Genomic DNA, 24,265 nt, shown 5'->3' with positions numbered 1-24,265 from the left:
GTATGGGACAGTATATCTTATGGCCATGATAATGTCACTCCTCTCTTTAGTATTCCTCAGATGGAGTCTGTGGTGGGGTTGCTGGGAGATGGTAAAACTTATTTTCTTAGAAAAAAGAGCCCATCCATATGGGTGAAAGAAAGGCTGCTCACCCCAATTATACAACAAAATCAGCAAAAGAGGAAAGCTCCCAGGGGCTTTTAGGCAACAAAAACATACAAAATAAATTAATTAGTATATAGAAAAATATTTTTATTCATAAAAAATTGTATAAAGTTTAAAAAAAGTGCATTATAAAAAACATGAGCTCTGGTATGAGTACCCTGTATATTACACAGCATGTTCTTGTGGCATGGATAAATAACATAATATACATGACATTTTCCAAACTTGATATACTGCTCAAAAACCCCAACAATGTTACGATTTATGCAAGTTTAAATCTTCCTCAGGGGATAGGGACATCTAAATCATGAAACATATAACATTAAAATATTTTTACATACAAAGAAACCAAAAATGTATGTGTCCATACTATATTGTATCAGCATTTATGCAGTGATCATCAATGATCATACCTTTAATGGAGAGGTTACAAGTGACCAGAGCATACTAAAAAAAACCCAAGCAGGTACGTTTCAGAACGGATTTCAGAACCAATTCCCTTACATGGCAACGTAGGCAAATGGGTGGGGCATAGATCATGACATCATTGTGTGAATATGGACATATATGGGCAGTGATGTCACCACTATCCCTGCCCCTTTCTTTATTATATATAATGACAGCTCAGGACGCTATCAGTCAGTGAGTGTTACCGACAGAGATCAGTCCTGTGTGTCGGGTCATTGGGGGTTATTGGTGAGTCAGTGGGCGGTTGGAACTGTGACTGATGATGGATTTACAACGAGACGTTTTTGGGGGATTTTTTTAAATAAAGGACATTGAGTGTCCTTATTGTTTTATTTACCTTTTGTGAATGAGTAGAGGTGCTATTAACTCTTCTGTACCCCAAACTCATTCATGTAGGGGGCCATTTAAGATTCTGATATGCCCCCCAGACCCCCAAAATCATCAGGCCAGGGTTGTGAGGATGAGACCCTTGTCCTCATCAACATGGTAGTTTAAATTGCCAGAAAATGACATTTCATTGCTGGCTTCTTTATTTTTTTATACAGCACACAGAACCTTCATAGGTCCCCCAAATACATAGAAGAACCTCGGGGGGTCTGTGTGCTGTTTTGGCAATTTTAAGTGCATGAGTATTGTCACGGAACGTCCCACACTCCGCTTGAGTGCTTCTGTCATATACCACTTCCTCCCGGTCTGTATACAGATATCCCAACCTCTCTGAGCACAAACAAGGCGACACTTGCTTGTTGCTACCAAGAACTGTTTATTTAGACTCAAAATTACAAGACTTTATATGCCGTTGGAACCTCCTCTAACAATAGAATTGTAACCTAATTAACATAATTGACATGAGCTAATTAACTAATCCTTTATACAGCCTAGGTGACTGAGACATGACCTATTGCCCAGACTGAGTTAATTATCACAGGACATTTCTCACAATAGCAGCTCCAATAGGAGTCGTCCCGTCTCCTACATTGTATAGAGGACAATGTGATCAGCTCATTCAATTAACATAAACACAGGTAGTTGGAATTGATGACACCAGCATCTCCTCACAGGATGTGTCCCAACAGAATGAATCAGTCTTATCAGCAGGGGGCTGCTGGAGGAATCCCCCCTCCCTCTTCAGGGACACAAATCTACAGTAAGGAGTCCCCATACAATATATACATATATACACGACTGAGTCCGATTAGTACAGTTCAGCCTGGATTTCTCATTCACCTCACAAAGAGTATTGTTCCATTGAAAATCCAGGGCCCATAATCAAAAGGCAACAGGCTTGCATACAGTCCTCTCCAACAGCCTCTGTTCCGGCTAGGTCTGTCACAAGTATGATCTCAGGTATTAGTACGAAGACATGTCTGATGAAGAAAACTAATGGGTCTATTTATAGAAAATTCATGGGATGAATGTGACAATCATTCATCCAGCCATTACATATTCTGAGCATAATGTAGCAAAGTGATTTCCTATGATTGCTAGCTCCATGTAGTAACCATAATGGGGTATATTACTTGACATACCTCCATTAGTAAAAATAGCACAGTACCGCATTATGGCTACTAGATGGAGCCAAGGAAATCAGTGTATGAAATAAAATACATCCAATATTCATCACAGCTGGGTGAATGCTGGTCACATTCGTTCAACAATTTTTTTATTTTAAACAGACCTCTAATTCCCCGTACACACGGTCGGACATTGATCGGACATTCCGACAACAAAATCCATTGATTTTTTCCGACGGATGTTGGCTGAAACTTGTCTTGCATACACACGGTCACACAAAGTTGTCAGAAAATCCGATCGTTCTGCACACGGTGACGTAAAACACGTACGTCGGGACTATAAAATAGCTTTCCTTTCTTAATTTATTCTGAGCATGCGTGGCACTTTGTGCGTCGGATTTGTGTACACACGATCGGAATTTCCAACAACGGATTTTGTTGTCGGGAAATTTTATAGCAAGCTCTCAAACTTTGTGTGTCGGAAATTCCTATGGAAAATGTGTGATGGAGCCCACACACGGTCGGGAATTTCCGACAACAAGGTCCTATCGCACATTTTCCATTGGAAAATCCGACCGTGTGTACAGGGCATAAGTGTTTGTGAAATCTTATACAACAAAATGTACTCAGCCAATGAAAGGTAATGACTCCATCCATGTCTTTGGTGATCTCTGATCTCCTTATGAACTCAGGGATGTACAATTCCTATCACCTGACACCCGGGACATGCAGTTCTGAGGACTGGAAAGGTCGTTTTTTTAACATTTAGCCCTGCTGTGGGCAAGCAAGGAGCAGGTTTACTTGTCGGATGGAAGCATTTGGGTGGCTGAGTGAATGTTTCCACCCCCCCAGTAAAGTGCCCCCACCCCGACACACACCCGCTATGTATCCCGGGCTCCTTTTGCCTATCTGGGACCCGGGACCAGCATAGCGGGTGATGATGGGTAGAGGGGAGGGAGGAGAGAGGACACACATCTGCTCTCCTCCCCTTCTTGTTCCTGACCCGGAAATGACATGTATGACATCACTTCTGGGTCCCCGGTCACAGTTTCCCCACAATCAAGCACGGGAAAACAGGGGAGACATTGGGGGTCTTTTAGACTCCTGATGTCTCATTAAAGAGAACCTGTCACCAAAAAATCATCACAGAGGGGACTTTTTGTCATCTATGTCAGTTTTTCTAACCCTTTTTCAGTCAAGGCGCCCACCAAAATTATGGACAGTCTTGAGGCGTCCCAATCTAAAATGTAAAAACTATTCTAAAAGGTTTACATAATGCAACAACATCCACACACGTAGGACACCCAACGTTAAAAGTGATTAATTCTTCCAAAGCAAATACACTTTTGCAAACTGGTACTGACTAGTATTCCAATGTTTCTCTTCTCCCTCAGTTTTTCTCCATCATTTAGCCAGCAAGACCCCAAAGCTGATGGAGAGAGGCGGGGGAGGGTCACACAAGGATGATATTCAGGCAACTGACATCCTCCTTATCAGCTCATGATGTCATTGGTTGTTAGGAGGTTGGCAGTTAGAAGATTGTAATGGTGTACAATGAAAACCTGTGGCTTTGTGTAACTAAAAGGCTTCATCCACCCTCCGGCTTGTATACAATTCTGGGGCAATTGTTTGCCATTTTGCCGAGGCACCCCTGAAGAAACCTAAAGGCACCCTGGTTGAAAAAGGCTGCTCTATGTGATGAAAACTCCCCCCCAAAAAAATGAGGCCCCACCCCCACATATATACGCATGTACACACAAACTTACACATTGAGGCACCTACGTCTGATTGCGGTACACATGTTACATATCACCAGAATGAGAGAAATAATTCTATCACCAGACCTCCTCCGTAACACTAAACTGATGACCTATAGGGGGCTTTTAAAGCATCGTCTATAAAAAATATAGGGTACTGAAGTTTGTCACCATTTCACAGGTGCACACGAATTTAAGGTTTGATACGTTGGGTACCTATTTACTTGGCGCAAGCTCATCTTATATTTTACCAAAAATTGGGTAATTAATTGTGTTTTTGTGCCTCCAAAAATGAACATTAGAGTGTTTTTTAATGAAATTTCGCGTTTCCTACACTTTTGCGATAGTATCGTGTTACATAAAAAATGTATTCTCTAGGGTGTCTGCTTTCCGAAAATTATATAATATTTTTGGGGGTTTTATATAATCTTGAGGCCTAAAATGATTTTTAACTCCTTCCTACCCGGCCAATAGCAGAATGACGGCCAGGCAGGGGTTCCATTATCCTGACTGGACGTCATATGAGGAAGAATAAGCCGCTCAGATGCATGGCGAGTCGCTCTGACACACCGCATTTCCAATCTTGGTAAAGAGCCTATGAGGTAGGGTTTTTACCATGTGATCAGCTGTGTCCAATCAAAGCTAATCATATTGTAACCAGGAAGTGCCGGTTATCGGCTTTTCTTTATTCACGCTGACAGCGGCTCTCCTGACAGGGAGATTTGCACTGATATTCAGCATTGATTATCAGTGCAGGCCCATCAGCGATGACCACCAATGGTGCCCAGCTGTGATGCCAATCAGTGCCCACCAGGTATGCCAATCAGTACCCATGAGGGATGCTTGTCAGTACCTCCTTATCAGTGAAGGAGAAAACTTACTTATTTACAAAATTTTATAACAGAAACAAAAAACTTTTTTTCAAAACTTTCTCTTTGTTTTATTTGTAGCACAAAAAATAAAAATGTCAGTGGTGATCAAATACCACCAAAAGAAAGCTCTATTTGTGGGGGGGTTAAAAATGTAATTTGGGTACAGTGTTGCATGACCGCACAATTGTCTTTCAAAGCGTGAGAGCGCTGAAAGCTGAAAATTGGCCTGGGCAGGAAGGGCGTGAAGGTGTTTGGTATTTAAGGGGTTAAACATGTGGGCAAAAAAAAATAAAAAAGCAAAACCGGCTCTGGCAGTGAAAAGGTTAAAGGAAACGTTCACCTTCGGGAAGATGTTACATGTTCCTGTTCCTGCAGCGGCTCAGTGATCCAAGCCCTCTGTGTGACAGCAGTGCGGGGAGAAGTTCTCCGTACCGGCTGTCACTTTATGAAAAGAGCGCTGCCGTGCCATTCATTCACAGAGTTCTGTCCTTTGCCGATGTCGGCTTGTCTTTTTCAGTGAACTCCCACAACGCTGCTGAGCTCTCTGGTAGATGAGGAACAAGGATATTGTCATAAGGGACAAGGAGATTGGGACCCTGATTTAGTCCCTTGGACAAGTCGTTTTTTCACAAAATGTCCACACCCCCGGAACTGTTTCGTACATGATGAAGATCAGCCATGGAGTACATCTGAGGTGTATATCATGGTGTGCTTCTTCCCCACATGAGAGCTGTGATGTCCAGCAACATTCATATAGAAGACATTTCCCGCACTCAAGGCACTAATACACCTCAAGGGTTATGTGGGATCCCTGATGTACAGGAAGACAGGACTTCAGTGAGGAATAATTCCCTCACTCAGGACAGGAATATGGCTTCTCCCCCGTGTGAGATCTTTGATGTGTGGAAAGACTGGCCTTCTGTGAAAAACATTTTCCGCACTCAGGACAAGAATACGGCTTCTCCCCCGTGTGAGATCTCTGATGTTTGTAAAGACTGGACTTCTCTGAAAAACATTTCCCGCACTCAGGACAGGAATACGGCTTCTCCCCGGTGTGAGATCTCTGATGTGTGTAAATATAGGACTTCTGTGAAAAACATTCCCCGCACTCAGGACAAGAATACGGCTTTTCACCCGTGTGAGATCTCTGATGTGTGTAAAGAATGGACTTCTGTGAAAAACATTTCCCGCACTCAGGACAGGAATACGGCTTCTCCCCCGTGTGAGATCTCTGATGTGTATAAAGATTGGACTTCACTGAAAAACATTTCCCGCACTCAGGACAGGAATATGGCTTCTCCCCCGTGTGAGATCTCTGATGTCTGTAAAGATATGACTTTACTGAAAAACATTTCCCGCACACAGGACAGGGAAATGGCTTTTCTCCTGTGTGATATCTCTGATGTCTGTAAAGATTGGACTTGTCTGAAAAACATTTCTCACACTCAGGACAGGAATATGGCTTCTCTCCTGTGTGAGATCTTTTATGCTTATTAAGATGGGATTTAAAATTAAAACACTTCCCGCACTCAGTACAGGAAAACCTCTTATCTGTTGGAAGGACGGCACCGTCCCTCACAGTCTGAGGTTCCTCAGGATAAGAGGAATATGATGGTCCATCTACACTGTGTGGTGCCGGATGGACATTTGAGGTAGTCGGGTTTTCTCCTGGACTATACTGTGTGATGTCCTCATCTTCTACTTTACAGTCTGGAGACAAAGTGAGACAATCCTCTGAGGTTTTCCTCATCTCCCGTCCATCTACTAAAATAGAAATAAAAAGATTATTACTAGACATGAGCAGATTGGTTCCCCTAAACCAGGACTCCGCCCACATCAGGCAGCTTTGTCTCTGAGGATCTTACAATTCCCCCCTCAAGGTAACTAGTAAATGGATCCTCTGTAGGGCGGCAACTAATGATTATTTTCATAATTAATAAGTTGGCCAATTCTTGTTTCGATTAATTGGATAAAAACCTCATAAAGAGGTTGGTGTATAATTTAGTTAATATTCTTGAATATCTATATACAGCAGTAAATATAAATATCCAGATATAAAGTTGGATATTTAATCCACTCTGAGAATAACAGACAGATCGATGTATTATTAGAGGGAGAATCTGTTACATATCAGAATCAGAGATCAACATTATTAAAATGTAAAAAAGACATAAAATGCTGTTTTGCAGACGATCAGACAGGAGTGTAATATAATATGATGGATGACAGACTCCCTTGTCATAGACAGGTAGGTGGGTACAAGCTCCCTGCACCTGATGTCACTTATGCTGGCCGTACACAAACTCATTTTTCTTTCACAATTTTTCTTTCAAACTGGCATTCATTTTCGACCACGGTTTTTTTTTTCTTTTTTATTATACACCCTTAAACTGATGTTCTCTTTTGAACAACTAATGACTGTATATCTTGTATACATGTATATACATACTCGAGTATAAGCCGAGTTTTTCAGCACATTTTTTTGTGCTGAAAAAGCCCCCTTGGCTTATACTCAAGGCACTGTGCTCACCTGCAGCCTCATGCAGCCTCCAGGCGCTGCGACATGCAGTCTAGTCGGCGGCCGTCCAGTGTAACAAAGCCCCGCCTTCTCCTTATCCGTGATAGGCAGAACACTGACTCACTGCTGGGAAACTGAATCAGTGTTCCATCACGGATGAGGAGGAGGCGGGGCTTTGTTACACTGGACGGCCACCGACTAGACTGCATGTCACAACTCTGGTGTTCTGGAGATCAGGTACATGAGGCTGCAGATGGACACAGTGAGGCATGCAGATGGGCAGAGTGAGGCATGCAGATGAGCACAGTGAGGTATGCAGATGGGCAGAGTGAGGTATGCAGATGGGCAGAGTGAGGCATGCAGATGGGCAGAGTGAGGCATGCAGATGGGCAGAGTGAGGCATGCAGATGGGCAGAGTGAGGCATGCAGATTGGCAGAGTGAGGCATGCAGATTGGCAGAGTGAGGTATGCAGATGAGCACAGTGAGGTATGCAGATGGACACAGTGAGGCATGCAGATGGGCAGAGTGAGGCATGCAGATGAGCACAGTGAGGCATGCAGATGGGCAGAGTGAGGTATGCAGATGGACACAGTGAGGCATGCAGATGGGCAGAGTGAGGCATGCAGATGGGCAGAGTGAGGCATGCAGATGGGCAGAGTGAGGCATGCAGATGGACACAGTGAGGCATGCAGATGGACACAGTAAGGCATGCAAATGGACACAGTGAGGCATGCAGATGAGCACAGTGAGGCATGCAGATGGACACAGTGAGGCATGCAGATGGAACTCAGTGAGGCATGCAGATGGAACTCAGTGAGGCATGCAGATGGACACAGTGAGGCATGCAGATGGACACAGTGAGGCATGCAGATGGACACAGTGAGGCATGCAGATGGACACAGTGAGGTATGCAAATGGACACAGTGAGGTATGCAAATGGGCACAGTGAGTTATGCAAATGGGCACAGTGAAGCTGCAAAGGGGCAAAGTGAGGATGCAGATGGGCATTGTTGACCCTCTTTTCCACTTACAGTAGTTGCTGCACCCTAGGCTTATACTTGAGTCAATAAGTTTTCCGATTTTTTTTGTGGTAAATTTGGGTGCCTCGGCTTATATTCGGGTCGGCCTATACTCGAGTATGTTTGCCTGTTCATGTTATTTATTACTACTCTTTGTTTCTAATTATAGAAGTAAAACTACTCTACACACCCCTGAAAAAAGAGGTTTCTGAAACGCGTCGGTTGTCCGCATATTCTGCCGTGGTGATTCTGATCACGGTAGCTCTTGGACCCCTCTAGAGTTTCATTCTTCTATGTTTTGCCATCTTTATGCATTTAATAGGTCAATAGCCACTTGCTGATCAATTTTATTTATTTATATTCCAATAAACTTTGTATACTCTTTTTTATATATCTTTTGTGTACTATTAATTGGGCCATTAAAGTCCCGTAAGGGGGAGTTCCTTCTCCGCTTTCTAGACTTGTTGGGATGTAGGCCCAGACTGTTGGTCAACCACACTGCCCCCTCCTCTTTGTACATTTTCGACCACAGTGACAGGAAAATTCGAAGGAGCAGAACAGAAAACTTTTATTGATCAAATACATTTTCAAAATGTTATTTTTGCTCAGAAATTACATTCATTTTAAAATTGAATGTTAAAGGCAAGTGGAATTTTCGAACTACACTCTTCTATTCATTGAATGTACAAATAATTTTCATACAAATATTTGTGCGAATATTCTCCTCCAAAAATGGATACGTGTATGGCCAGCATGGAACATTTAGCAACAGCAGCATGATTTTTTTAAATCATCTGTTATGATGGGGTAAAAGAAAACCCCTGTTAGACTTACCGGTAACGGTATTTCAATGAATCTTCCAGGACAGCTACTTGAGAGATGATTGCTCCGCCCTCTACAGGAAACACAAATCAGACACAATTCAAAAGGCCCCTCCCTCTCCTCTGACCCTCAGTTGTTTGAAGATCAAGTAAACCTCCACCAAAAGTGCACTCGGCAGAGGAATAACAAAAACTCACTAAAACACCACCACCAGGTAAACAAAGGGACCAGTGAATGAAGAGGGTGGGAATATAGACGCTGTCCTGGAAGATGAATGGAAATACAGTTACCGGGGGTTTTCCCCCCTCATCTTCCAGGGCAGCTACTTGAGAGGATAAGCAAGATCTATACCTTAGGGAGGGAGGATAGCCTGAAGTACTTTCTTACCAAAGGAGAGGTCCTGGCTGGAGAGCTTCTGGACTCTATAATGCTTGATGAACACATGAGAGGAGGACCAGACAGCAGCTTTAGAATTTTCTTCCCATGATGGTCCCGCTCTTTCTGCCCATGACGCGGCCAAAGGGGTGTGACCTGACGCTCTATAAGCTTCACAAATTGCTTTCCTAATCCATATGGTAATTGAACTTTTAGATGCTTTGGTCCCCTTCTTGGGGCCACTGAACAACACTAATGCCGCATACACACGATCGGACATTCCGACAACAAAATCCTGGATTTATTACCGACAAATGTTGGCTCAAAATTGTCTTGCATACACAGGGTCACACAAATGTTGTCGGAAAGTCGGAATTTCCGAACGTCAAGAACGCGGTGACGTACAACACGTACGACGAGCCGAGAAAAATTAAAGTGGAGTTCCACCCACTTTTACAACTCTTCAGCATCCCTCACTAAACTGTGCACTGTAAACAAATTGGATATTTTTTTATTTTTTTTCTCAGCACCTACTGTATATCTGCTGTATTCATTTTTCACTTCCTCCTCCCTGGCCGTGGCCCATCGCATCATTTCCTGTTTGCAATGCCTTCTGGGAAAGGGCGGCAACTTCCTCTAAAAACTGCCGTTGCTATGGAAACCTGACCTGAAACCTATTACACTGCTTGTGCTGCACTGAGCATCTGTGAGATCTGCAAGGATGAGATCCAGGAAGAAATACAGTCTGGCTTCAGATGCCCAGACTTAAGATGGCCACGGCCTGCTGTAAGTTTATAAAATAACAAACTACTGCTATAAACTAACAAAACAGACCTTAGTTTACAGACTAACTTTACTAGAATACATTAAGCTTGTGTATTATAGGGGTATATTTATTTAAAAAGTATAATTTCGGCCGGAACACCACTTTAAGTTCAATAGCCAGTGCGGCTCTACTGCTTGATTCCGAGCATGCGTGGAATTTTGTGCGTCGGAATTGTGTACACACGATAGGAATTTCCGACAACGAAATTTGTTGTCGGAACATTTGAGAACCAGCTCTCAAATTCTTGTTGTCGGAAATCCCGACAAAAAATGTCCGATACACGGTCGGAATTTCCGACAACAGGCTCCTATCGAACATTTGTTGTCGGAAATTCCAATCGTGTGTGTATACGGCTTAAGAATTGGGAGGATCTCCTAAACTCACTTGACCTTTCTAGATAAAGCAGAAAGCATCTTTTTCACATCCAATTCCTCCTCCGCATTCTTGGGGGAGCAACAAAAACTAGGAAGAACTACCTCCTGGGACCTGTGAAAGCAGGAAGAAACTTTGGGTAAGTACAAAGGATCGAGCCTAATCACTACCCTTATCTCTAAAATCCTCAGGAAAGGTTCCTTACAGGAAAGATCAGAAATCCTTCTCCCTGACGTTATAGCCAAAAGATAGGTAATCTTTAACCGCTTCAGCCCCGGAAGATTTTACCCCCTTCCTGACCAGAGCACTTTTTGCGATTTGGCACTGCGTCGCTTTAACTGACAATTGCGCGGCCGTGCGACGTTACACCAAAACAAAATTGATGTTGTTTTTTTCCCACAAATAGAGCTTTCTTTTGGTGGTATTTGATCACCTCTGTGTTTTTTTTTTGCGCTATAAACAAAAAAAAAGCGACAGTTTTGAAAAAAAGGCAATATTTTTTACTCTTTGCTATAATAAATATCCCCAAAAATATATAAAAAACTAATTTTTTCCCCTAGTTTAGGCCGATATGTATTCTTCTACATAGGTTTGGTTAAAAAAAATCCCAGTAAGCGTACAGTGTGGTGTAGAACCATCTCAAGGATGGTCAGAAGAAATGGACAGCACCTGAGTTAAATATATGAGTGTCACAGCAAAGGGTCTGAATACTTAGGACCATGTGATATTTCAGTAAATCTGCAAAAATGTCAACAATTCTGTGTTTTTCTATCAATATGTGTTGCTGTGTGTACATTAATGAGGAAAAAATGAACTTAAATGATTTTAGCAAATGGCTGCAATATAACAAAGAGTGAAAAATGTAAGGGGGTCTGAATATTTTCCGTCCCCACTGTATATTGATTGGTTTGTGCAAAAGTTATAGTGTCTACAAAATAGGGGATTGTTTTATGGCATTTTGACACTATTTTGGGACCATTGTCATTTATACAGCGATCAGTGCTATAAAAATGCACTGATTACTGTGTAAATGACACTGGCAGGGAAGGGGTTAAACACTAGCGGGCGATCAAGGGGTTAAGTGTGTCCTAGGGAGTGATTCTAACTCTGGGGGGATGGGCTACCACTGACATGACAGCGATCACTGCTCCCGATGACAGGGAGCAGTAGATCCCTGTCATGTCACTAGGCAGAATGGAGAAATGCCTTGTATACAAGCGCCTCTCTCTATCGTGCGGCTCCGTGACACGATTGCGGGACATCGGCGGACATCGAGTCCGTGGGATACCGGCGGACATTGAGTCTGCGGGACCCGCGGGCACGGTCCCGCTGTACGTGGCAGACGTACAGGTATGCCCATTTGCCCACCACTGCCATTGTGCCGATGTCTATCAGCGTGCAGCGGTCAGCAAGTGGTTACGGAAATCTATTTCAGAGAGGCCTCATGCAGTGGCTCAAAAGGAGCCCTAGTCAGAGCATTTAATACTAATGGAAGATCGCAGGGAGGAATCTGTTTAACAGCCCTGTGTGTACCCCTAGTTCTGGCTGAAAGGAACCTCCTGACCAAAGGGTCCTCAGCTAGTCTTTCTTCTGCAAACAGAGACAGGGCATCAACCTGAACCCTAAGGGTGCTGACAGAAAGTCCTTTCTCCACTCCCCTCTGTAAAAAAAATCTAATATATAGGGAGTAGAAAAAGAATCTATTCCTGTCTTCTTCTGCCAGGAAACAAAAGTTTTCCAAACTTTCCCATAGATCTTTCTTGTGACTAACTTACGGCTGTCCAGGATAGTCTCAACAACCCTCTCTGAACACCCCCTTAGATGTAGGATGCGCCACTCAGCTTCCAGGCCATCAAAGGGAAGGTCTGAGGGTTTGGCTGGAGCCCCTGCCCCTGACGGAGAAAATCCCTCCGCTCCGGCAGGGGCCAGTGGGTTCTATTGAGAGAGCTCTCGGCGAGGAGAACCAGCTCCTCCTGGGCCACCAAGGAGCAATCAGGATAGCTTTTGCTTGATCCTGAACAATCTTCTGAACTACCAGCGTTAAGAGAGGAAATGGAGGGAAGGCGCAGGCTAGAGTGAAATTCCACGGGAAGGAGAGGGCATCTGTCCCTAAGGACTCCGTCACTCTTTCTAGCGAGAAGAAAGCCGGTCGTTTCTTGTTGAGACTGGATGCAAAAAGGTCCACTCTGGGAACACCCCACTGTAACACGATCTCCTGGAACGTATATTGATTCAGTTCCCAACTGCTGGCACTGATGTTTACTCTGCTCAGATAGTCTGCCAGAACATTGGTTGTCCCACTGATGTGCACCCTCCTGACTGAAGAGACATTGTTCTCTGCCCAGGACAGAATCTGCTGGCTTAACAATAGAAGAGTATCTGAGCGAGTGCCCCCTTGCTTGTTTAGGTACGTCACGGTCATGGCATTGTCTGAAAAAATCAACTGGTCCTATGATTTGACCCTCTCCTCCAGAGCAATTAAAGCCTTCCCCACCGCTAACAGTTCTCTGAAATTCTATGAGTAGCACGCCTCCTCTGGCAGCCAGGCTCCCTGGACCTGCCAGTCCCCTGAGTGAGCTCCCCAGCCCCGCCGACTGGCATCTGTAGTAATTTTCATTGGGGAATACTGTCCCCAGTCCTTCCCTCCTTGCAGATGTTCCCATTGCTCCCACCAGGACAGATTGAGAAAATCCTCTCTTGGAAGCTGCACGAGCTGATTCAAAGAGTTTTTTCTGCGATCTTAATGATGCAGAAGGAATGCCTGAAGGGGCCTGGAATGCAATTGGCCCCATGGCACCCCCGGAATGGCTGCAGTAATTAAGCCCAATAACTGCATGATCTGACAAAGGGAAGCCTGCGGGAGCAACCTGATGTTCTGCACGGAGAGAAGAATCTTTAAAAACTTTTCTTCCGGAAGAAAAATCTTTTGGGCAACAGTGTCTACTAGGTAACCCAAAAAGTGCATGTTCTGGGAGGGAACCAGGCAAGACTGCTGATTGACCTTCCACCCCAATTTCTGAAAAGTCTGTAAGATCAATTGTAGATCCTGAACAAGGCTCTCTTTCTCTCGGGCAAAGACCAAAAAATCATCTAAATATGGAACGATCAATACCTTCTGTATTCGAAAATAGGCCATAACTTCGGCCATGATTTTTGTGAAAATCCTTGGTACTGCCGAGACCAAAAAGGAGGGCTCTGAACTGCCAATGACTTGGACCGTTCTCCATGAGAGCTGCAAATCTGAGGAACTTTTGAGGACTCTGGCAGATTGGTACATGAAGATAAGCGTCCTGAAGATCCAGGGTTACCATGAATACTCCTGGTAATAACAGATTACTTACAGAATAAATGTTTTCCATCTGGAATCGTCTGTAGACTATGAATCTGTTCAGGACACTTAAATTGATGACCATCCAAAACCCACCGGAAGCCTTTCTTACCAGAAAGACGTGAGAATAAAATCCTCTGAATTTTTGATCTTCCGGAACGGGAGAAATAACTCCCTCCGTTTCCCACATTGCAATTAGATTCACCATGCCCTGCCGTCTCCCTTGGTCCCTCGGCAGATGGGTAAGAAAAAACATGTGGGGTGGGGGCTTTTGAATTCCAACCTGTAACCTCTTTCTATCATTTGGAGGATAAAAGGATTGCTGGAAATCTCTGCCCATTCCTTGATGAGATGGGACAATCTCTCTCCTACCCCCGCTCTGGCGTCACTGGGGATTTTTGGTAGGGGCTGAAGTAAGGAGTGCTCCCCCTTTTTGCTTGTCTTTGTTAAATGACCACTTCTTCTTTGCCCGTTGCCTATTGGCCTTAAAATGAACTTTGTTCTGAAAGCCATGAAAGGGCCTCTTATTCTGGGGCTTGTTCTTTTGAGAAGATGGAAACCATTTACTCTTCTCGGAGGATCTAGCTAGAACTTCCTCTAAGGAAGAACCAAATAAGAGCTTGCCCTCAAAGTGTATGCCGCAGAGTTTATTCTTGGAGCTAAGATCACCTTCCCAAGATTTCAGCCAGACGGCCCGTCTGAAGTTCTGGCCACAGATTTTACAGAATCTGCTGCTGCATCAGCCAAAAAAGCAACTGACTTGGCAATAAGAGGTAAAGAATCCCTGATCTCTTCTATGGGAGTGTCGGAGGAGAGAAGGTCATCCAGACGTTGGACCCACACATCTAAATTCCTAGCAACACAGGTGAATGCTACAGCTGGTCCTAAAGAAAAGGCAAAGGCATCCCAGGCCTTACGTAATAAAGAGTTAGCCTTTCTATCCATCTGATTCTTAAGGACTCCGGAGTCCTCAAATTAAAGTTCTGACTTTTTAGATACTAGTGACATAAGAGCATCTAATCTAGGACATTTGAAAAAAACTTCCTCAAAATCGGACTGAAAGGGAAACCTTCTCTTGTGCCTTCTAGACTGGAACAACCTCTTTTCAGGTTCTTTCCACTCAGAAAGGATCATGTCCTTGAGTGAATGATGCACAGGAAAAGACCTAGTTTTCCGTCCTTGTAGACCTCTGTACATTTTAACATCAAAAGTGGATTACTGCGCTGTCTGAGATCGATCTCAACTATTCATCCAAAATTCAATTGAATGAATAATTGAATAGTGAATCAGTTGCAACTTCAAGTGAGATACACACTATAAACAATCAGGGTAAGTTAAGCTGCGCTATAAATATAAAAATGAAGCAATTACCGTAAATGGTGACGTGCATATAAATAGTGACACATGTAACTTAAAACATATACCAACTTTCGTGTGGGCTGACAGCCCTTTGGTTAACTGTTAATAAAACAAATAAGTGAAGCTCATAAGAGTACAAATGAGCCAATGTTGTAAAAACCAATGTGCTCTGTGAGTGTCCTTATTCCTCAATACAATTGATGAGGTAGATCTTGTTCCACAACCTACAAAGGCTGAAGACCATAGTCCTATAACGTTCATCAACCAACTGTTCCACAGTGCCTTGTGATAGGAAACACCCAAGAAGATGTGACGGTGTATGATAGAAAGGGTCCTTCCACCTTTAAAAATACTGCCACTTAGCAGATGGATAGATCTCTTTTTAGGGAGATCCAATACATAGGTGGCTTTTACCTCAGCCACGGGTCTCTGTGATAAGCAGCCAGGTGTCCCAGATCATCCACTCCTCAGCATAGTTAACATTCAGTGCTTCCCCATGTAAGTTTAAAAAGGGCTAGCTTATACTTAAATAAATATGCTTCTTAGTGAATGATCCCCAGCACATTTCCTTGTATATAAATGGAGAAATCTGTGGCCAGCACAGTGAAGAATAAAAGATCTGATCACACGCCACTTCAGGAATAACCTCTTCTTCCACACTCATCTCATCTCTCATTAAGGAGATTTGCCATTAGTAATGATATCAGTGCCTGAGCATGTTCAGATCCCTATCCTGGAAAGCTCTAGCCAGGAAACACAGAGGCTGCATCACTTTCAGTGGTTTAAGAAGTGATGCGGCCTCTTTTAAGAAAACAGCGTCCCAGAAGTGCGTCATGTCACTTCCGGTTCCAGCACCATCTTGCCACGTCACTGGAAGTCCTCCGATACCCTTTTGGTACACCCAACCCGGGGAAGACAAGAAGAAGATGTTCCACACAGCTAGACGCTGGACCTGGAAGGGAGTTGCCACTGCTAAACCATCAGGGAGGCAAGTAACCCAATACATACAGGGGGCCCTTCTCGGTCTAAAAACATAGGAAAAAACACCCCAGACATGGCCACAACCAGTCCTGGATATTACCTTAGAAGGGGGGTCCACCAACCAGTTACAAGACCTATAAAAAACAACAAACATTACAGTGTGCTCCTGGAGGGTCTGGAAACCCAAAACAACTGAGGGTCAGAGGAAAGGGAGGGGCATTTTAAATTGTGTCTGATTTGTGTTTCCTGTAGAGGGCAGAGCCAATCATCTCTCAAGTAGCTGTCCTGGAAGATGAGGGGGGAAAATAGTCTTTTATAGTACAAAAACAGCAGATAATCACTACTATAAGGGATTCATTTATACTGTGAAATAGTGAAAGTAATATATCTTATATCATCGTCATGCCTCTGACGATGAAATCCTGTTGGATGAAACACGTCAAGCAGAAGACCCAAAACACATATCCAAGGTGCCTAGATCTAGTAACATCTATGGTGAAAATGAGCATGAAAATGAACATTTTGCTGCCAGCTGAACCCCAGAATCTCCATAAATCCAGTCTAGATACATAAATTGTGTCTGCAGCACAGAGCAGGAAGATTATCCGAGAGAAATATAGGAATACAGGATGGGGAACACAGCTCAGGAAAGTGGCCAGGGGATTACAGGTTGATATCACTCAGTCCCCGCCCTACTCTGGACCAATCAGTGATCAGTATGGGTGGAGGAATGGATTTAGTGTTAATTACCCACCTGAGCTGATCTCTGTAGGAGTGTCCTCCTCTATAAATGTCCCCGTTATTCCATCCTCCTCCATAGACTGCTGATCATCCCTCACATACCTCTCTTCTTCTTCTGCTTTAACCTCAAATTCTATATCGATTGGATCTCCACTCTAAATCAAGAAAATTAGAGCAAATATCATCTGTAAAATATAAGCTTTAATAATGTGATATCATATATAAAATCCACACATTGTCTCTATAATGCCGCGTACACACGGGTGGACTTTTCGACCGGACTGGTCCGACGTACTTTCGACGGATTTTTGACGGACTTCCAATGGACTTTTGAACGAATGGACTTGCCTACACACAATCATACCAAAGTCCGACGGATTCATACGTGATGACGTACGACCGGACTAAAATAAGGAAGTTGATAGCCAGTAGACAATAGCTGCCCTAGCGTGGGTTTTCGTCTGTCGGACTAGCATACAGACGAGCAGATTTTTCGACCGATAAAAGTGGAAAAAGCCGCGCACTGAACTGATGCGTAAATAAACTGAACTGATGCGTAAATAAATGAATATAGGTAAATTTGTGAAAAACATGTGTGAAAGATTACTTGATAGTATAAAACTAATAAAAGTCCAACAAAAAAGAAGGAAATCCAAAAAAACTTCTTTGACTGTCCAATTGATAACACTTAATGTAGAAATAAAAAGTCCCAACTGTTGAATGACATGCTTACCAGATAGTAAGCCAAATGAAGCAGGTGGCTTAAACCCAGCCTGGGCCTTTAAGGATCCAGTCACAGTAGATTGTAACGATTAACACTCGTGAAATTGGCGTGGATTCGCAAAAAATTCACCCAAAAAAAATTAAGAACAACATAGCGTAATACTGATAAAATAATATATATAAAAAAGAGAAAGTGACACTCACAAAAGTGAGAAGATCATATAAACACCCAGTGCTTGGAGACAGCAGGTGACACACATTGATAAGACTTGTTGTGCAAATCGTGCAAGTAGTGGATCGTCTTGTAGTGGGAATTAAAGTGATAAAACCGGCACCACACAGAGGGTCTGCTTACCAGATATTATATAACAAATGTGAGTAGTATATCAGTCAACTGAGTGTTAATCCATGAGGAAATTTCATGCGTGCAGCAAAACCACATGGAAAGCCTGCTTACCAGACATCAAACTTCAATGAGCAGAATGACACAGCCAGAGGAAACGATCAGCAGATATTATGTAGCAGATGTGAATAGTATTTCGGTCAACTGGGTGCTAATCCGTGAGGGGATTTTATGCGTGCAGCAAACCACATAGAGAGCCTGCTTACCAGATATCAAACTTCAATGAGCAGAATGACACAGCCAGAGGGAACAATCAGCTTATATAGAGAGCGATGTAAATCCATCATGACAGACATGTCAGAGGCTCCGCGTTGCACATACTAAAAAATAGTAGCAACAATAGTGTAATACCATTTAGACTTATTTATTTAAAGAAACGAAATAGCACTTACAATAAATCCTTGGTTTAAAAAGCGTAAAAGCAATGCCGGCCGGTTCCCCATTGAAAACGTCACCTTATGACGAAACGTGCCCGGGAGGTACGTGCTGACGTCACCACATCGCCCCATTGAGGAGGACGGGAGTTTGTTCGTTTGCCGGCCGGCATTGCTTTTATTGTAAATGCTATTTCGTTTCTTTAAATAAATAAGTCTAAATGGTATTACATTATTGTTGCTACTATTTTTTATTATGTGCAACGCGGAGCCTCTGACATGTCTGTCATGATGGATTTACATCGCTCTCTATATAAGCTGATTGTTCTCTCTGGCTGTGTCATTCTGCTCATTGAAGTTTGATGTCTGGTAAGCAGGCTTTCCATGTGGTTTTGCTGCACGCATGAAATTTCCTCATGGATTAACACTCAGTTGACTGATATACTACTCACATTTGTTATATAATCTCTGGTAAGCAGACCCTCTCTGTGGTGGCGGTTTTATCACTTTAATTCCCACTACAAGACGATCCACTACTTGCACAACAAGTCTTATCAATGTGTGTCACCTGCTGTCTCCAAGCACTGGGTGTTTATATGATCTTCTCACTTTTGTGAGTGTCACTTTCTCTTTTTTATATATATTATTTTATCAGTATTACGCTATGTTGTTCTTAATTTTTTTTTGGGTGAATTTTTTGCGAATCCACGCCAATTTGACTTGTGTTAATCGTTACAATCTACTGTGACTGGATCCTTAAAGGCCCAGGCTGGGTTTAAGCCACCTGCTTCATTTGGCTTACTATCTGGTAAGCATGTCATTCAACAGTTGGGACTTTTTATTTCTAAATTAAGTGTTATCAATTGGACAGTCAAAGAAGTTTTTTTTGGATTTCCTTCTTTTTTGTTGGACTTTTATTAGTTTTATACTAGCAAGTAATCTTTCACATATGTTTTTCACAAGTTTACCTATATTCATTTATTTACACATCAGTTCAGTGCGCGGCTTTTTCCACTTTTATTTGTTTTTGGTGTACCCCACTAATAGCCGCTGCCTCAATTTTATTGGTTTCTAGCGCAGTTTTCTTTTTTCTTTTCAGATTTTTCGACCGGACTCGAGTCCGTCAGAAAGATTTGAAACATGTTTCAAATCTAAAGTCCGTCAGATTTTTGACCGAAAAAGTCCGCTGCAGGTCCGATGGAGCCCACACATGGTCGGATTGTCCGCCGAATTCGGTCTGTAGGACCAGTCCGGATGAAAAGTCCGCCCGTGTGTAGGCGGCAAAAGTGTGTTTTATAACCTCCGTCCCACCAACCTTGTAACAGTGAGGGATGGTGTGATCTTCCTGTGTAGAATCCCAGGAATACAGAGGATGAGGAGATCTCTCTGGTGGGTTCCTGGTATTAGGTGGCTCCATCATATCCTTGTGTCCTTCTGATAACTCCTCCATCACTCCATACTCCTCATCTTCCTCTTTATACTCTTCTTTAACATCAATATTATCATCCCCGAGGTTTCCACTCTGAATATATAATAAAACATTCAATGAAACAAACATACTATGTATAAATCAGAACTACCAATAATTGTCAATCATCTACCTGATGATGGTGAGGGATGGTGTGACCTTCCTGTGTGGAATCCCGGGAATACAGAGGACGGGGACATCTCTCTGGTGGGTTCCTGTAGCTGGATGACTCCACCATGGTGTCCTGGTACAGATCTTTGTGTTCTTTTAGAAACTCTGACTCATCCATCACCCCATCCTCATCATCCTCCTCTTTTATCTCTTCTTTTACTTCAACTTTAGAATCTCTCAGGTTTCCACTCTGAATATATAATAAAAATGACATCAAAGGTAACAATGCAGATAATGTACAGATCCTAATGATACTATCAGTGATTGTTCCTCATCTACCTGATGATGGTGAGGGATGGTGTGACCTTCCTGTGTGGAATCCCGGGAATACAGAGGACGGGGACATCTCTCTGGTGGGTTCCCATTACTGGATCCATCTGTAGGAAACACACACACTGACTGAATACATTGTTTCTATGTGTTTATCAGATGATGGGGGATCTAGGTGGACCCTCCGTACTGCTCTCTCCTTTACAATAAAGTCTCCTCTTACCCGGTGATGTGAGGGGCGGCTGATTGTCCATCATGACGTCCATCCCAGCACCGCTCATGTCTCCTGTCAGCTGCTCGATGATCTCTCTGGTGACTTCTAGAATCTTCTTATTTCTCTATTCTATCAGGGAGGGAGGTGGAGGCAATGTGATTATCATATGATCTCCAGATTTCACAGGAGGAAAACTCTAGATTTGAACATATATAGTAAAATCAAATGACATTCCCAGAATCCTCCTCACCTCACCAATCAGGTCTCCATTTTTATCAAAACCCCCCTGGGATATAATTTACCCAGGTAGGGCCCCCCACTCTGTAGGTTAAAAGCTTGTTGCAAGGAATTCTGGGACCAATAATCTTGCTTTGCTTGTGAGAGGGACATTATGAGGAGGAGGTGTGAGGTCAGTGTGATGTCATAGGATTATCTGACTCTGGTTGGAGGGACATAGGTAGAAGGAGCTATGAGGTGCGCTCTGTAAGGTATCTGTACACACAGAATAATTTCTCCCGGGTGCGTCACACATCTCCTAAATAAAAAATGAACTTTGTCTTTGGGCTTTTCCATGACACATCATATTCCTGTGATCTCCGTGTACTCCAGAAACTTTACTGATCACATTTTAGGATGAATATCTGAGACTGGGATCATTATGGAGACATTCGTTTTCAGGACATTTACTACAAATTACATTTTTCCCTCTTTCTTCCTATTTGAATCTTATAAAATAAAGACATACATATTCCAATCCCCCCTAAATAAACCCCCATCCCCCACCACTAATAAAAGTCATTTAACCCGTTAGTAAAGATAGATAAGGTGAGAAGGTGATTGGTGGGAAAGTTGACACATCTCCAAAATGAAGAAAATATTCCGGCACAAGTGGGGAAATGTTCTGCCCCTGAAGGGGTTATTCTACATTTCCACACTATATATGTGTGTATCATCATCTGCTGGAGATAAAAGACATCACAGTGACTATGGAGGAAGAGGACGGACATGACGGGGGGTTACTGGGTGTAAATAGAAAATAAGATCTTATTACCTCCTCTGCTGCCAAAAAATACTATTGTTTCCTCCACACTGCCAAGCAAACCTATTTTACAACTCTTATTAACACCTTCTCATCCAATCCCCGTAAACTCTTCTCTACCTTCAACTCTCTACTTTGTCCTCCACCGCCTCCCCCCACTGACTTACTCACTGCCCAGGAGATTGCTAATCACTTCAAAAACAAGATTGATACAATCCGTGATGAAATCTCCACTCTACAGGTATCTCCCCCAGCAAAGACCCCATGTTAACAGATACAACTGACACTCCCCCTATTCAAATCTGCTACTATAGACGAAGTTGCTAAACTCCTTTCTATCGCCCACCCAACCACCTGTCCCCTGGACCCTATTCCCTCTCAAATGCTACGGTCGCCCTCTAAACCCCATCCTACACTCTCTAACCCACATCTTCAATCTCTCCCTCACCTCTGGCGTCTTCCCCAATGCTCTAAAACATGCACTGGTCACCCCCATACTTAAAAAGCCATCCTTGGACCCCACCAATCCTAACAACCTACGCCCTATCTCCTTGCTCCCCTTTTCCTCTAAACTCCTTGAACGCCTGGTTTACAACCAACTGAGTGACCACCTCATTAAAAACAACCTTCTTGATCCCCTTCAATCTGGATTTCGCCCTCAACACTCCACAGAAACTGCTCTTTTAAAACTCACAAATGACCTACTAACTGCAAAAACCAATGGACACTATTCTGTACTCCTACTTCTGGACCTTTCAGCTGCCTTTGACACGGTTGACCACCCCCTCCCCCTCCTCCTCAAAAAACTTTACTCCCTCGGTCTCCGTGACTGTGCTCCTCAGTGGTTCTCATCCTACCTATCCCAACGCACCTTCAGTGTCACTTACAATTCTACTTCCTCCACTCCTCTTCCCTTCTCTGTCGGGGTCCCCCAAGGTTCTGTTCTTGGACCTCTTTTATTTTCAATGTACACCTCTTCCCTGGGTCAGCTGATAGCCTCTCATGGCTTTCAATATCATTTCTATGCTGATGACACGCAAATCTATCTCTCCACCCCTCAACTCACTCCATCAGTCTCCTCACGCATCACTAACTTACTAACCGACATATCTGTATGGATGTCACACCACTTCCTCAAACTCAACTTGTCCAAAACCGAGCTTATAATATTTCCTCCCTCACGTGCCTCTTCCCCTGACTTCTCTGTCAAGATCAATGGCAAAACCATCCACCCGTCCCCACATGTCAGGGTGCTAGGTGTTATCCTGGGTTCTGAACTCTCCTTTCAGCCCCACATCCAATCACTTTCCAAAGCTTGCCGCCTCAACCTCCGCAACATCTCTAAACTACGTCCCTTTCTAACCAATGAAACCACAAAGCTCCTGATTCACTCCCTGGTTATCTCTCGCCTTGACTACTGCAACTCCCTCCTCATTGGCTTACCTTTAAATAGACTCCTCCCCCCTTCAGTCCATCATGAATGCTGCTGCCAGACTTATCCACCTTACAAACCGCTCAGTGTCTGCTACCCCTCTCTGCCAATCCCTCCATTGGCTACCACTCGCCCAACTAATTAAATTCAAAATACTAACAATAAGTTACAAAGCCATCCACAACTCTGCCTCCAGCTACATCACTAGCCTAGTCTCAAAATACCAACCTAATCGCCCTCTTCGTTCCTCCCAAGATCTCCTGCTCTCTAGCTCCCTCATCACCTCCTCCCATATCCGCCTCCAGGACTTCTCCCGAGCCTCGCCCATCCTCTGGAATTCCCTACCCCAATCTGTCAGACTGTCTCCAACTTTATCCACTTTTAGGCGATCCCTGAAAACTTTCCTCTTCAGAGAAGCCTGTCCTGCCTCCATCTAACAACTGCACTATTTTCTCCGTTAGCTCATCCCCCACAGCTATTACCCTTTTTTATAACTTGACCCTCCCTCCTAGATTGTAAGCTCTAAAGAGCAGAGCCCTCTGATTCCTCCTGTATTGAATTGTATTGTAATTGTACTGTCCTCCCCAATGTTGTAAAGCGCTGCGTAAACTGTCGGCGCTATATAAATCCTGTATAATAATAATAATAATACTACCTCCTCTGCTGCCACTTCCAGTAATGTCTTCTCTCTATTTCCTCCTGACCGATCTCTCACCCGGAACTTCCTGTCTGTACCCGACATCACTTCCTACGTGTTCCTGAACTCACTTCCCATCTTCCATAGAGACTTCCTGTGTAGAATTGAGATCACCACCTTGTGGAGATCAGAGGAACTGCAGCCCTGAGAAACATCTGGTAGTGTGAACATGGCCTTGTGCTGTGTGTGTATGTACTGTATATCCTTATAGATGGGTCATCTCCACTCCCACCGAGGGGGGTAGAAATATATTACTGCCTAGTCCAGCCTTTATCAGCCAGGGTTCCTCCAAAGGTTTCTAGGGGCTCCTTGAGCAATAAACAATTTCTGTAAATAATAATGGTCTAGAACTAGAT

General features: G+C 43.4%; 1 protein-coding gene across 2 annotated transcripts; it reads right to left on the bottom strand.

The window, feature by feature from the left end:
• Positions 1-292: 292 nt before the first annotated feature.
• Positions 293-23,945, bottom strand: LOC141121801 (uncharacterized). Of its 2 annotated transcripts, XM_073611522.1 has the most exons (7): positions 23,868-23,945; positions 20,751-20,870; positions 20,537-20,634; positions 20,220-20,447; positions 19,934-20,140; positions 17,132-17,273; positions 293-6,540 (listed from the first exon to the last, which is right to left on the bottom strand). In XM_073611522.1, the coding sequence occupies exons 2-7, from the start codon at positions 20,806-20,808 to the stop codon at positions 5,630-5,632; spliced, it is 1,644 nt and encodes a 547-aa protein (XP_073467623.1). In that variant the 5' UTR covers positions 20,809-20,870; positions 23,868-23,945; the 3' UTR covers positions 293-5,629. The 2 variants fall into 2 exon arrangements, with proteins under 2 accessions (XP_073467623.1, XP_073467624.1); XM_073611523.1 differs by lacking the exon at positions 20,220-20,447.
• Between the last annotated feature and the right edge of the window lie 320 nt (positions 23,946-24,265).

The sequence above is a fragment of the Aquarana catesbeiana genome, unplaced genomic scaffold (assembly GCF_042186555.1).
Source record: "Aquarana catesbeiana isolate 2022-GZ unplaced genomic scaffold, ASM4218655v1 unanchor232, whole genome shotgun sequence".
Classification (NCBI taxonomy): domain Eukaryota; kingdom Metazoa; phylum Chordata; class Amphibia; order Anura; family Ranidae; genus Aquarana; species Aquarana catesbeiana.
This window is presented reverse-complemented; position numbering and strand designations above follow the sequence as displayed.